The sequence below is a fragment of the Miscanthus floridulus genome, chromosome 2, assembly GCF_019320115.1.
Source record: "Miscanthus floridulus cultivar M001 chromosome 2, ASM1932011v1, whole genome shotgun sequence".
NCBI lineage: Eukaryota > Viridiplantae > Streptophyta > Magnoliopsida > Poales > Poaceae > Miscanthus > Miscanthus floridulus.
This window is the reverse complement of record NC_089581.1, coordinates 130,668,212-130,684,003: the sequence shown is the minus strand read 5'-3', so window position 1 is coordinate 130,684,003 and position 15,792 is coordinate 130,668,212. Positions and strand designations below refer to the sequence as shown.

At 45.1% G+C, this 15,792-nt stretch overlaps 1 protein-coding gene across 1 annotated transcript; it reads left to right on the top strand.

Moving 5' to 3' along the window:
• The first annotated feature begins 666 nt into the window (after positions 1 to 666).
• LOC136530042 (serine/threonine-protein kinase SAPK1) lies at positions 667 to 4,969 on the top strand. The gene is made up of 9 exons (XM_066523042.1): positions 667 to 970; positions 2,336 to 2,410; positions 3,358 to 3,459; positions 3,546 to 3,599; positions 3,687 to 3,779; positions 3,875 to 3,967; positions 4,051 to 4,155; positions 4,269 to 4,367; positions 4,466 to 4,969. The coding sequence occupies exons 1-9, from the start codon at positions 851 to 853 to the stop codon at positions 4,751 to 4,753; spliced, it is 1,029 nt and encodes a 342-aa protein (XP_066379139.1). The 5' UTR covers positions 667 to 850; the 3' UTR covers positions 4,754 to 4,969.
• Positions 4,970 to 15,792: the final 10,823 nt, after the last annotated feature.

Sequence of the window (15,792 nt, the reverse complement as noted above, 5' to 3'; positions counted from 1 at the left end):
TGTGATAATAAGGCCCTGTACCGTATATTACTACTCACAAGCAAAATGTACAAACTGCTTGGTTTCCCGCCGCTACACGCTACATCCTGTTTAATTTGTGGCGCCGCCGAGACCGTCGTGGCATATATAGAAATTTGGAAGTCACGGTTGTGACAGAAAGTATATACACAAACCAACTAGTAGAAATCTTGTGGCGTGACTTTCAAATAACAGCTAGCTACGAGTATTTTGTAGCAAGACGTATGCATGGCGTGGGCAAAAGTCCCCGGGGAACTGAACGATTGATTAATCGGACCACCATCATTTACCTTGCTGAATCTAGTTAATATATACACTCCACGTTAGAATAAACGATAGTATTTAGTTTCTGGAAAGGAGGGAAACAAACAATGGTACTCCGTCCGTAAAATATATATACCAAAATACTATAAAAAGTATTTTTTTGTCATGAATATACTAATAATATACAAATCTCGAGTGTTTAAGTTTAAAACTGTATATATATAAAGTTTTATTTAAAAATATCAGATATCGAAAGCTATGGACTTGGACGGCGGCCCACCGGCTGCGGGAGGGCAAACCCCGGACGGCAAGCGCGGCGACACATGGTCGGGGTACAGTACAGGGCTACGTCTCTTTCTCCTCGCCTCGCTCGCTCGCTGCCCAGTGGCCAGTGCCGACCTCAAACTCAACTCCGCCTCGACTCCTGGACCAGCTGACCTCCGCTCCATTCCCACCACCACCGGGCGGGCCCAGACGCCCAATCTCCACCCCACACCTTCGTCGTCGTCTTCCTCTGCTGCGACTAGCCTGGCCGTGGCCTCCCCCACCTCTTCGATCTCGCGCTGCGATGGAGCGGTACGAGGTGATCAGGGACATCGGGTCGGGCAACTTCGGGGTGGCCAAGCTCGTCCGGGACGTCAGCACCAAGGAGCTCTTCGCCGTCAAGTTCATCGAGAGAGGACAGAAGGTAATCGCAAATCATCGCCCGGCGCCCGCCCTTTTCTTTTGAAGAACATCATCGCCCGCCCTTTTCCTTGCCCTCCACCTCAAAGATCATCTTTTTCCCCCCTCCTCCAACGAGTCTCCTTGGTGCCGTGCGCATACTACGCAGCAACGGTGCGCTGTTGTTCTTGGGTAGTACGCGCACTAGCCTGATCAACGCCTGCTCTGTTGCGCACTAGCCTGCTGCTTCGTCTCTTCTGCGTCGTCTGATCGCGAACGCGAACCCCTCCAAAATGTTGGGGTTTGTTTCAGTTTTGTGCTGAAATCTCGGCGGCCTTCAGATCCATCCATCAGACGGAGGTTTCCGCTCCACGTTCGAGAGCACAGATGCATCGGCTGAGTGATTTTGTTATGCTTGTCAGAGCATTTTCTTCTTTTTCTTCAGGAGTTCAGGGTACTGATTAGTATCCCTTTTTGTCTGATTTGATACGTCTTTGTCTTTTCCTGTTTATTACAAAGTTTTTCCAAGAACAAAAAAAAAATGGCGGATAGTATACAGGGAGACTTCACTTCCCGGTAGTTTTGCCCCCCTTTTTCCCCGGCTAAATCGCAACTTGACGGCTTGTGTAATTGGCCAATTCAGTCTTGCTTGACCGGAGACCTCCTTGATCTTTGAGTACACGTGATGGTTTAATGAAGCCAAAGTCTTGGGTACGGCATTAGCCTCAAGGAAGCTACCAGAACCGAACTGTTATATTAGTAACTTTCCGTTGTACCAAAAATTCCGAAGTAGCATTTGCTTTCAGTGACTGTTTTTCCATACAGTTCAATATCAGCCTGGAACATGTTAAACTGTACCATTAGAGCTCATTTTCTTTACTTTAATTGGATGGTTCTCCTAGATTAGATTAATACTATCTTTTGGTAGATGTTTCTAGCATATGTGTGATCTGTTCATGCATACCTGTGAACACGGTCGAGTTCATTAATTGACGCTACGCCCTGTTCGTTTGGGCTTGTTCGGCTTATAAGCCATGGCTGAAAGTACTGTTGGCTGGTTTGGTGTGAGAGAAAAATAATATTCGTTGGTTGATAAGCCATGGCTTATAAGCCAAATACGACCAAGCGAACAGTCACACGTTGTCAGCTGCTGTGGTCACACGTTGTCAAGTTTATCTATACTTCCCTTTACAAGTTACTTTTTTGCTTGGAGGATCCTTCATGTAATCATCATATTGCACATTGGCCCCCTTTGGAACATGGATTTTTTTACTGCTCCTGCATTTTTCATGTGAAAAACGAACTGATTCCCTGCCGTTCCAAAGGGCCTTGAACATTATCTAGCTCAGCTGATTAATCAATTCCACACATCTTTCTTCTTGTCTCATAGATTGATGAACATGTTCAGAGGGAGATTATGAACCACCGGTCCCTGAAGCACCCAAACATAATTAGATTCAAGGAGGTAAATTTCTCAGACATCTTGGAAAGGAAATGTTCTGATATGAGTTTGAAGTTATGTGATTGATAGCTACACACGTAAGTGTCTTGAAACTGTTACTTTTGATGCTTTTTAAAGAAGAAAAAATACAAATGTGTTTCTGTTCTTATGGTTTCAAGTTGTTAATTGTAACAACTAGAGTACAATGACTAACTGATCAGCATTCGTGTGCAATGTCAATGTGCAACTATTTCTTCTCTTCCCCACAAAGACCTATTCCAGATAGAAAGTGATGGTTATCTATAGTCCTTTATTTCCGGTACAGGGATAAATCATAAATGGAATATGTAACGTGAAAATCTACTTGCAGACTTCTGAGGGTTCGTCTGATGGCAACTCCAGTGGTTTATGTGGCTGTGTGCCTGAGTGTTAGAAAAGTCAAACAAGCTAACCAGGGTACTTAGTACTTCTATTTTTTCCCCTAAGTGGGACCAGTTAGGCTCTCCTTTAAAATTATATTATGCTCATTGACTTTAGTTTGGCTTACCACTTGGAGCTTTTGGTACTACTCCTACTCAACAAGTTTATTTGTTATCTACAATGCCAGGACATTTCAGCACATTGTCATTGTGTAATGTATTTACAGCAGTAATGCACATTGTCATCAAGGCTCCTTTTATATTCTTTGCCTGTTGAACGAGATGTTTGAGTGACACTTGTGAATAGCGTGCTGGTGACTGCACGTTTTTAGATATCTTTTATTGTTATGTGACTCTTAGAACCCCATTCATTTACCACTTATACTTATCTCTTTTTTTTTAATGAAGGAATTGTCTCTGTCTTGTACTTATAACTCTATCTGCTATTTCTTTCCATTTCATCATTGAACACCTGCTTTGGACTGATTGTCAAGGTTTAATCATCAAAAATCATTTCTAGGTTGAAAATTAAAGTAGTACTTAGTTTTTCAGGTCGTGCTAACTCCCACACATTTGGCAATAGTTATGGAATATGCTGCCGGGGGTGAGCTATTTGCAAGGATTTGCAATGCGGGGAGATTTAGTGAGGATGAGGTAAAGAATGTTTTCCACAAGCTTTTGGTCTTTTGTTGTGAGAGCGTATGCCATTACATCGACTGATTACTTCTTACTCTTAATAGGCAAGGTTCTTCTTCCAACAACTGATTTCGGGAGTGAGCTATTGTCATTCCATGGTACAGATTCTGGCAATTTGCTTGCAGGTAGCAGCTTTGGTCGAACATTACTAACTCAGTACCACTCTTTATCTGTTTTCCCTGCAGCAAGTATGTCATAGAGATCTGAAACTAGAAAACACTCTCTTAGATGGTAGTGTTGCACCTCGGCTCAAGATCTGTGATTTCGGTTACTCCAAGGTAATTCCTGTGCAGATTATATATAGTAGTCTCTCAAGGTGGCATTTTTCATCACCTAAACTACTACCTTCCTTTTGGGCCCTTTCCATTTTCAGTCTTCTGTGCTGCACTCTCAACCGAAATCGACTGTTGGCACACCTGCATACATCGCTCCAGAGGTCCTCTCTAGAAAAGAGTATGATGGAAAGGTAATGTCTGTTGTACTAGTCCATTGTTTTGATGTTGTAAGCACTGCAGCTGAAACCTTGAAACACCACATGTGAAATATTAGGTTGCTGATGTTTGGTCTTGTGGAGTAACACTATATGTGATGCTCGTCGGCGCATATCCTTTTGAAGACCCCGATGAGCCGAAGAACTTCCGCAAGACGATCACTGTGAGTACACCAATACCCCACCTTTATGGTGTTCGCTAAAACCAAAAAACTATTTTCCTTTGTTTAGTAATAAATCTGGACAATGATATGGAACTCGTTGGTGTCTTGCACAGAGAATACTCAGTGTACAGTACTCAGTTCCAGACTATATTCGCGTTTCAACGGAGTGCAGACATCTGCTGTCTCGGATATTTGTTGGAAATCCTGAGCAGGTACCTTTTTTTTTCTCACTTGACATAATTCAGCTTACAAGTGCCAAGCTACATCATCTTCCAGTAATCTGTTACACTCATAATTTGCCTTGCCGCAGAGAATAACCATTCCTGAGATCAAGAACCACCCGTGGTTCCTCAAGAACCTGCCCATCGAGATGACCGACGAGTACCAGCAGAGCATGCAGCTGGCAGACATGAACACCCCGGGGCAAAGCCTGGAGGAGGTCATGGCGATCATCCAGGAGGCACGGAAGCCAGGGGACGCCGTGAACCTTGCCGGGCAGCTGCCCTGCCTGGGGAGCATGGACCTTGATGACATTGATTTGGACGATATCGACGACATTGACATTGAGAACAGCGGCGACTTCGTTTGTGCAGTGTGAATGTGTGATGCTCACGCGTGGTTCAGGTAGCAGAGTAGCAGCGAGCTTCCTTTGGTTGTTGATGTCTGTAGATCCTTGTTGTGTTATGCTTCCATTCGTTTCTGGATCACGCATGTTGTGTAACCGAGAAATTGGCGTTGTTGCTGTGGACAACATATATCATGAAACTTTTATGCTGAAATCTTACACATAAATCCTCTGTGATCGGTTGAATTAGCACATCAGTTCCCCTGTGATTCCTGTTGCCGATCTGCAACGGTACAGCTTATATTACTTTAACGATCTGCAGTTCATTTGGAAAAATAGAATCATTTCAGGGATCTCAATATCAGCAGACCTAGTTGTGAATTTTGTTGTCGACATTGTGATCCTAACATAATTTATTACTCTACGCTAGAGTCACCATCATCTGAAATTAAGATCTACGAATCAGTCTAGTATCGGGTCATAGGATTTCGTAGAAAATCGTATATAGGATTGCATGTAGGATTCCGTAGAAAATCGTATGGCGACAAGGAAACCTAGGAGCAAGTTTTTACTACAAGATATGGTAGATCGAATTCTTCTCCACACAGTGGGCATTGTCTGATTCGCGTACAAAGATAAGGGAAGCTAGTGCATACCCGACCGGAGGAATGTACTAACAAAAAACAGAGTAAGGCAAAATGGCCATTTATAACCTTCATTTTCGGTTCTTTCTCTGACAAGGGCAGCTCCGAATTCGGTAGGGAAACTGAGTTTACAAATTACAAGACACGAGCATAACCTGAAATACTTTCTTTACTTTCAGTAAGTAAAGCACAATATGTATTCCTAGTAGAAGGTAGTATACAGTTGCGGACTTGCGGCTTGTTCGGCATAGGAAAAACATTGAGAAATCTTCGAAGACGGAAATGAAAATAAACTGGACAAGTCATTTCTTTCCCCTACAGTAGAGTATTTTCAATTGCAGCAGTCTGATGGAAATGAAGGCGACATAAGCAAAAGAAAAAATAGGAGTGGCATGATCGATAATTTCATCGATCCCATCGATCATCCATCGTGGAGACTGTAATAGAGACGTTGAAGAACGCGACCAGTCTGACAGATGGATGCGCAAAGCCGGCCAGCGGCCACGAACGAACGCAGAACGCTACGCAGATCGATTGGCTACAGGCCGCCACGGGTGTTCTTGGCGGGACGCCCGAGGTCCGCCGCCGGGCCCGGCGTCGTCGTCGTCGTCTTCTCGTGCTTTCGAGGCAGCAGGTGCGGCGGCGCGCGCAGGCCCAGCACAACGGTTCGCTCCACCCTGGGCGGCGCCGCCACCGGCGGCGGCAGAGCTGAGCCGGGCGGTGGCGGCTGCCACGGCTCGAAGACGCGCGCGCGCCGCTCCTCCTCCTCCTCCTTCCGGGCTTGCTGGGCGTACTCGGCCCGGGCGTCGCGCAGCAGCAGGGTCATGAACAGCTCCATGGCCTCCTCGTCGCCCACGTTGTCGAACACGTCCTCCCAGCGCCGAGGTACACCGCCGTCTTTGCCGGCGCCGGGCGCCGCGGCCGCCATGGCTTCCAGTCCGAGGCGCCGCACGATCGATCGATACGCGTGCTCAGCGGGGGGCGCTAGCTAGCTTGCTGTAAGCGTTGGCGGTGTGGATGTCTAGTTCTTTTCGATATATAGAACTAGGCTAGCGATGATGGGAGATCGAGTTGCAACGGTGACCGCGTGGTCGTCGCCTTATATGGCGGAGGAGCACGCGTGCATGCGGCGGGACTTAGTCTGAAGCAGACTCGAACTCGGATCCGAGTCCGTTTTCGGTTGCGCCGAGCTCGGCCGTTTCGCTTCGGCCGGGGGCGGGGGCGCTCATGGACAGCATGGCTAGAAAAATAAGTTATGTTTGAGTTAGCCTGTTCCTACCGGTGTTTGGCTGTCATGTGTAAGTTAAGCTTGGCTAAGTTAGTTTTTATTTGGTTGCCTGGATTAGTTGGTACTGATACCTCTTCTCTAGAACAGTGACCTTACCCCCTTCACCTTGTTCATCTGGACGTCGACCGGTGTATAGGGGAAGGAAGAAGGACTGAGAAGCTCTGCTCCTCCGCCATGGCCGGCGACTGCACCGACGGTGGTGGTAGCCTGATGCACCCTCGACGCACGCACGACCAAGGTGGGGGCGGTGGGATTTGTAACACCCGTGGTGTTACGGATTTAGTTAGCACTGAGGTTAAAGCCTAATAAATCGTAGCGTATATGTTTTTCAGGATTTTAAAAATAAATTCTCACATGAAACAGTAAGGTAAACCTGGCGTGACTTATTCTTGTGAATAAAAAAATCAAATAAGTGTTGCTAATCAATTTTTTATGGTACTTAAAAGCTTTTAAATAATTTTGGGAATAAAAGTTGTTTAGTGTTTGTTTTGGAAAAGTACGAAGAAAGTGCTTAAAATGCCTGATAGGAATTCTAGCAAATAAATAGTGTGTGGCTTGTCCTATTTGATAAAGCATGAAAAACAATTTTTATAAACAAAAAAATATATACCTTATATTTAGTAATTAAATAACTTTTGCTTTGGCGAATAGATATTGTTCAATAGTATTTTTGATAGCTCGAGAATTGAATGTGTAATTCAATTTCAGCTTCTAGAACTAAAATGACCTGTCTGAAAACCTAAAAACGATGCCGTTTTGACATTTAAATTTTAATTAAATTTCTTAAGCACTAGATCCATGTTTTTGTACCATTGGTTGCACCATAACGAGTACCTTGACATGGTGTAGTTCATGGACTAGTTTGGTTTTGCGTTGGCGTTGCAAAAAGTGCCCAAACTTCGTTGAAACGAGTTGTAGACCATGTTGTTAGCGCTCTGTTCGCGAACCGGCGTTCAGTGTGATGAACTCACGTTGGCATCCTTTTATCTCCCTCTCTGGTTGCTCTCTGGTCGTGACGCTTGCTTTACTAGGACACTGTTAGTATCGGCTTTAGGTTAGTGGAATTGGTTGAACTCCGGTCGTGTTGATCAGCAACCTATGTTTTGCTTTAAAATACGTGCACGACACCGATTGCAGTCGTTTGGCCTGAGTCCGCGGTCACCGCGCATGCGCGGGCGCTGCTGGCGTCGAGCCCAAGCCGTGGCCGGGCTGTTGCCGCTAGCCAGCTCGCGCGGCCGGTCGGTGCCATGCGACATCCATGGCCCTACGTTGGCCGGTCTCGGCTGCCTGCGATCTGGCTCCCGCTGTTGCTCAGTGTGCGCGCTACACTTGAGTGGCTGGCCACTATGCCGCGTGCTGGGGCGAGCTGCGGCTGCGGCTGCCCTCGCTTGGCCACCATGGCGCTCGCTCCGCCCTCCAATTGACCTACCACGTCGAGCCTCCGGGCATGCGCCACTGCCTGCCGCGTCTGGGTCGACTGGCCCCAGTCACAGTGGCGATGGTGATGCCTCTCTGCCTCGCCTTGACCCGCTAGCCGACGCCGGTGAGCCCCGCTCGGGTCTTGCCACTACATTCCGAGCATTTCGCGCCAAGCCTCCATGTCTCATCATCTGTTCGCACGTGATTGTGCTGCCACCGTCGATTGGAGCCGCCCCATCTTAACCTGCTCGGGCTCGCTCGTGTGCCCTCTCCACGACCGCCACCACCGCTCCTTCTTCCCTCCTAGCGTCAGCGAGCTTCGCCGCATAATTCCTTGCTCTAGTGGGTACCTTAAGAAGTCGACCAACCGTCTCTTTTCCCTCAAGCCCGACAGAGCACTACCGATCGACAATTTGGCATTTTGTTCGCTGCCAGTCATGTGCGCCGTCGAGCCGGTAGATCTAGGGGTAAGGCCCATAGGGTTGATAGCAGTTCAATTGCTCGTAACCCTGAACTCGCCTTGACACCCTCTATCCGGTGCTCGCACTATTTTGGCCAGGGTACTCGTCAGCGATGTGGTGACGTGTCGGTGTCTGCCTCGAAGAGTCGCCGCCGGGCTCATGCGCACGTGGCCAGGTCATCTCGACCCTCCTTTGCTTCAACCATCACCTCAGCATGGCCCGCGGTGAGCCTCTGATGCTTTCCCGCCATCTCTACTCTCCGATTAGTGCCCTAGGTCGTCAGAACGATCGCGCCGCCACACGGTTCGGCCCAACATCGAGGATAAACTTCAGTAATGCATCATCAAGTTTCCTTCCGCTTCGTATTGCTGTGCATTGGCCCGTAGGTCCCTATCGGCTGGTTAGATGTGCCGATTAGGCCCTTAGTTGGCCGGCTTAGCCACGTAGTGCCGACCAAGGCCGCGCCGACGAGCGCGGTGGCATCGGGGACCATGCCGTTGTGAAGACGGGATAGTTCGGGGGCTGGGTTGCAAAACCGCTATCGGTAGGAATAGTGCGCATAGTAGTCGTATTAATATCTAAGAGATGGGGGGTTCTCTACAAAACTACCATCGCGCATGGGCCTCCTGGTTTGGGCCATCGCTAGTCCATCGCGCCGTGCCCCGCGTTGGGCTACCGAGCCAGAATTTGTTGTCGCCGGCCCTTTTTTCTTTCTCTAAGCATTTTCTAATTTAGTTTCTAAGATAAACTTGTAAATTCAATATAAATTTGTATAGTTGGCCAAAAATTATGAAACTAATTTTGTTAGGTTCCTAGAATTATGATCTACCTATTAATATATGTTGTTCACATAGTTTCATAGTATTTTCAGAAGTTATCTAATTGAATTGAGATACTTAACATTGTTAAGATATAAACTTGTAGGAATTTTTGTAATAAATTGGTAATAGTGTTGGCTCTAAAAATTTCACAGTAAATTCTTCATATTGTTAGGTGCTCACTGTAATTTTTTAGTTCCATAATAAGTGTCTTGCTAAGATACCTAAGGAGCCCTAGTTCGAATATATATATATATATATATATATATATATATATATATATATATATATATATATATATAGAAATTATTTCCTACTCCCATGTGTATATCTCTAGATTTATGGAGTATATGGCCCGACGAAGTATATGTAGATGGAGTATATCATCATACTAGATCGTCTAGGGTACTATGTATGACAAGTATGTATGTATACTTAGAGTATATGGTTATACTTATTTTATATGCTACTATCATAGTATTATATAATATATTAAAAAATATGTGCTCTTTTGAAAAAAATTCACATAGTAAAGATCTAGAGTATCTTAATATTAGTATGTCAACATACTCAAACTGATAAATGAGTATGTACATATACGCAACGTGATTTATTGATTATGGAAGTATTTACTCCCAGGAGTATATAAAATGCACCATATATATATATATATATATATATATATATATATATATATATATATATATATATATAAGTCTAAAGCTAAAACACTTGTTGAAAAATAACGTCTTATTGGACAATATGGGTACATGGCCTAGTACGTTAGTCATTAGAGCTAGCTAGTTAGCGTGAGAGGCGTAAACGTATTTTAAGAGTTGCGGTTGCCATTGATTAATTACGTCTCTGCGTTGCATCCACATATATCATAATAGAAATAATGATGGATCGTGGAGTTGATCGGAGTAGCAGAAAAGATGGTGCCTTGATGATCGTGTCACCACGATGGAGTGCTAACTTTTGGTTATATCTTACCTAGACAAGCCTCGGTTCATAACCCCTATTATTCTGCACTTTATTTTATGCTTGTGCATTAAGTTTAAAGGAGTTGAATGAAGTCCACTTGCATATATATATCCTTATCCAGTGAGTCCTACTAGTATGTTAGGATCGTGTAGATTGCTATGATATAGAACCCGATAGAAGTCGAGTGATTATCTGTCACTCGCGAGAGACAGGAAAAGATATCATTGTTACTATTATCATACTACCATCACATGGAATATATATATAGACAATAATTGGAGACTGGGCGGGACCATATGTGGCTTGGTTAGGCAACCGAGCGAGGCTCTGGTTGTATTTGTTCCGCCTATATCGGTTGAGGACCGTCCATTGTTGTAGATGGTAGTCAGGTCACAGACTTATTATCCTAAGCACATACTTGCTTATGGGAGCGAGAAGGCTCGTTGCGCTCTTGTCGTGGGTTTCGACTCTTTCCGGACCGACTGATTAGAGGTGGGGAAAGGTGGAGGTCTAAGCACCACACTGAGACCAGGTCTCAAGTGTGGAGGCTTGGAGTCCAAGTTTGCACGGGGGCCTAGACCCCTCGATAGGAGTAAAATGGGTTGGTCTCATTTGTGCCTAGGGTATAAGCGAAACATGTGTTTCGGGATACCCAGCTGGGATATATTGATTCACGAATAGTCGTTTCTGTGAACAGTACCGACTTGGCTATGGTCTAGCACTGTAGTAAGAACTAGAATACGAGAGATGGTAAAATGATTCTGATTGCTTACCACATGATTGAAAGTAGCTTAGTTGCTTACTTAGAATAATTAGCTAATTAACTAAAAATAACTGGTAAAAACTTGGAACATAATGATGCACTATTAGTAATGTTTCCTGCAAATGCAATAAACCAGCAAGCCAAATAAGCATTGCATATCTTTGGAGTCTTTTATTTTCCTCCTATCGGGTAAGTCTTGCTGAGTACAATCGAGTACTCCGGGTTTTATTCCCCCTGTTGCCGATGACAGGTGGATACTAGAGCTAACTCTTGTGTGTGGAAACCTTCTGGTGGGCTCATAGAGGATTCCTTTCACACTGCGATCGTAGTGTTTATTTATAACCCTCACTAAAGGTTTTTATAAGAAAAGATGTAAAATCTGCTAGCATATCTTGTATAGAAATATCCACTACCTTAATGCTTCACCATATCATTAGATTAATCTTTGTTTTTGCTGTTGTATTCAACTTGTTTAAGTACTCTGATGTTGTAATAAAGTGATGTAAGAAATAGCTAGAATGTTGTAAGCTTTATCCTCTCGTTTATGATCCTGATGAAAAGTGTGGATTTTCGAGTTTCCTCGTTGGGTGTGCTCGACGGAACAATCTAAATTAGTGCGCACCCCTGTGTACTTAGTGTCTAATGATAGATAGATACTCTTGGGAGGGCATTAGCTCAAGCGGTTCTGTCACGATATTGGGTGGGCAGAGGAGGATTAGGAGAGGGCAACGAGGGGTGGGATGGCGCCCTCGCGGGCGACCTTGGTGTGGTAGACGTCGTTGTCCTCATAGATCTGCAGGAGGGAGAGGGTGGCGATCTCCTTCTACCGCGAGGTGCCGACCTCCACCATCTCGACCAGGATGGGGATGCCGCCTTCCTCGATGGCAGATGCGGATATAGCGATCTCCGCGTGGGGAGGAGGAGCTAGGAAGAGGAGGAGAGGGGATCTCTGCACGGGGAGGAGGAGCCAGTGGTGGCGTAATCAATTGTGGAATGGCATCATAGTGGAGTTCGCCGGTGGTGGTAGCCTGATGCACCCTCGACGCTACGGGATGGTCCAAGGGAGGTCGCCGGCGCATCTTAGCCACAGCGTAGGGCAGTGGCGTGCGGCGGTCCATGGCGCGGTGCGCTCCCGGCCGACGGAGAAGGAACACTAGCGGTCCACAGTGGCAGAGCCACAGGCATACCCTATTTGACTGGTAAGTGTGCAATATAATATAGGTATTATACACATCTGTATTTATAAAAAAAGAAAAAAATATTCACCTGATCACGCCATCACGGAAGCGGCAAGTTAGAAGGCCTAGGAAGCGGCCCACGCGGCAAGTACGTACACGCCTACAGGATATACGTGTTTCACTTTTGGCTTTTGGTATTCTAATCTGGATCCATTTATCGGGGCTGTGGAGTCACGAACTCATGCCGCCGCCGCCCTGGCGCCCTGACAGTTGACGCCAATGCCGACGCCGATGCGGTGAGGCGTGATGGACAGTGACGCCCTGGTCCTAGTGGCCGCTGCCCTCTGGCCTCTGCCTTCCTGCCCTTCGTTCACCGATTATGCATCTACAGTTTGCAATTTGCACGGCCACGTAGTCACGGAGGCTCGCCGATTAGCTCTTTCTCTTAGGTAAAATTTAATCTTCTGCTCTTTGTCTTTTTTAGAAAATTATTGTCTAATTTCATAGCTATTTGCTAACATCACAATAACAAATTGTTTAATATTTATGCAGTTATGAAGAGAAACTCGGATATTGCATCTCTTTTTCAGAAGCATGAAGCAAAAAAGGCGGCGGCGGCTGCTGTTGCTTCTAATCATTCCCCCAATCCAGTTGAACCTGTGGTAGAAGAGCACTCATGAGAGAATTGAGGAAATTGCAAATTCTATGCCACCGCCACCGCCACCGCCACAACCGTCTTCACTGCCACTAGTTTATGACATCAATCGCCTTCCACATGATCCAGGTGAAAGACGTCCCATTCTAAAATATCCTGTTAATGATCAAGATGCAATTCGAAGAGCATATATTATTAAAGGTCCATTCAAACCTTTTGCACATGATTTTCCAAAAAGAAAGATTTCGGGCAAGGATCCGGGATTCAATTATTGTTGGATGTACAATCATGATTGGCTTGAGTATAGTATTAAGAAGGATGTTGTGTTTTGCTTTATATGCTACTTGTTCAAGAAGGGTACTAGGTCAGACATATTTACTGTTGATGGCGGGAAGAATTGGAACATAGGAGAGAATTGGAATATTGTTCACGAATTGTTGGAGTTTCTTGTAAGCGTCATGACATGCTTAGAAATGCTAGGCTTGAGAATGTCAAGAAAGCACTTGACTGTGGTGAAATTGAATCTAGAACCGGATTACATCAAGAGATGGGTTTGCCTAGGCCTGGAGATACTCGATGGGGATCTCATTACAAAACGGTATGCAACATCATTACTATGTATGAAGCAATCCATGATGTACTGGTTGATCTTGGGGATGATCCTTCATATAAGGATGATTGGACCAAAATACATTTTGTGACCGGAGCGTTTGAGACCTTTGAGTTTGTTTTCTTTACACACTTAATGTATATTATTCTTGGATATACAAATGAGTTATCTGAGTGTTTGCAAAGAAGGGACCAAGATATTCTTAATTCAATATCACTTGTTAATGTGGCAAAGACAAGAATGCAAGAATTAAGGTCTGATGGTTGGAATAATTTTCTTGAGAGAGTCACTTCATTTTGCGATAAACATGGTGTCGAAGTTCCTGCTATGGATGGTGATTATGTTCCTTATAGAAAATCAGCAAGGAAAGCTCGTGCCCAAAAGCAAACCAATGATGACCACTTCAGAAGAGAAGTATATATTGGTGTCATTGATCAAATAAGTCAAGAACTTGATAATCAGTTTGACGAGAGTAATATGTAGTTATTGTCTTGTATGTCGGACTTCAGTCCTTTCAATTCATTTGCTTTTTTTATGCACAGAAGCTATGTAGACTAGCTGAGTTCTACCCAAAGAAGTTCTCAAATAATAATTGCTCAAACTTGAATTGCAGCTATATAATTATATTGATGACATGCGACAGGATGATAGCTTCAAAGGTCTGGACAATATTATTGATCTCTCAGTTAAGCTTGTTCAAACAAAGAGGCACAAAGTGTATGATATGGTTTATGAGCTCCTCAAATTGGTATTGCTTCTACCCATGGCAACAACAAGTGTTGAAAGGGTATTTTCTGCAATGATTTTAGTGAAAATAAAGTTAAGAAATAAGATGGGAGATAGCCTTTTAGATGATTGTCTAGTCACTTTTATTGAGCGGGATATTTTCTTTGAAGTTGATGAAGATGATATAATCAAAACATTTATGTCCCTTCGAAAGCGTCGAATAAAATAGCCAGAAAATTAGCATTGTAAGTCTCTGGTTCTCTTTTATGTCTATATTTCAATTATCGGTATGGCTTTTAAACTATTTATACTATATTTAGTGGATGGTTTAAACTTAATCCATGAATTTAAACATTATTGTGTTACTTAGTGCATATATACTGAATCACCTTGTCAATTTTATAATTATTACCAAATTATTGAAGTAGATTTACCAAATTATATATGATTTTTTTTGGGCGGCATACCCTTAGACAAAATCCTAGATTCAACACTAGCGGTCCACGGCACGATGCACTCCCGGCCACCAGCTCCCTTCCAGCAGAGGTCCCGAGCTCGTGCTCCAATGGACCAAGAGGAGGAAGGAGGAAGGAGGAAGGAGGAGGGACCGGGAGGAGGGCGGAGCACGCGGTGAGGGCAGGGCGGTGACGAGAACGACCGACGGGGCCGGCTCGAGAAAAATGGCCGATTTGGTCGTTCGATGCTAGCTAGGCTCCAGAGGTACGGATAGCCGGTCCTAACCAGGCCTTGGCCCATTTCCAGGCAACCAGACAGACCAAAATTGGCTCCAGAGAGTCAGGGTATCGATTGGCCACTCAACCAAAACACAACTCATATGTCACGGTATTACTGTTGTTGGCAATGGTGCTGGCTCACCGAGGCACGCGCGCGGCCTGCGCCGCAGCCGAGAAGGCGAGGATGCGCCGCGGGGAGGCAGGCAGATGGCCGTGGAGGGGAGCGAGCGAGCGTCGGGACGTGCGCCATGCCAAGGGTCGCAATGCCTCCTCTTCTCACTGCAATTGAATGCGCCCCGTCGCGTGTGAACCATCGCATCTTTTCACTGCCCATTTTTTCCCCCATTTTCCCACCCCCATTAAACCACAGAAATTGTCGCCTTTATATATACGAGAATCCCGAAATCTCCATCTGCGCTGCTGCTTCGTTTCTTCATTCGTTCATCTTGGCACCGCAGTTGCATTGCAGCCCCAACATCGACGACGCGGACGAACTCGATCACTCATCCGCGGTAAATCTGTAAGCTTCCTTAACTTTTTGTTTAAAAGAAGTGCCTACGAATTTACCATGCTTTGCCCCTTCTCTTAGAAACTGCACTCCGTGATGTTCTTTTTATAAACGATTAGGAAAGGAAACTAGATTCTGCGCATGAGTTGTTCGCTCACTCACAGTTTATGCGTGCTTCCTGGATTAATTTAATTAATCTGAGCACAGATCCTTCATGTCCATGGGCGGATGCGCCTGCCTGACTGACATAGGTCCCCAGTCCGCTAGGCCGTCCATCGCTGAGG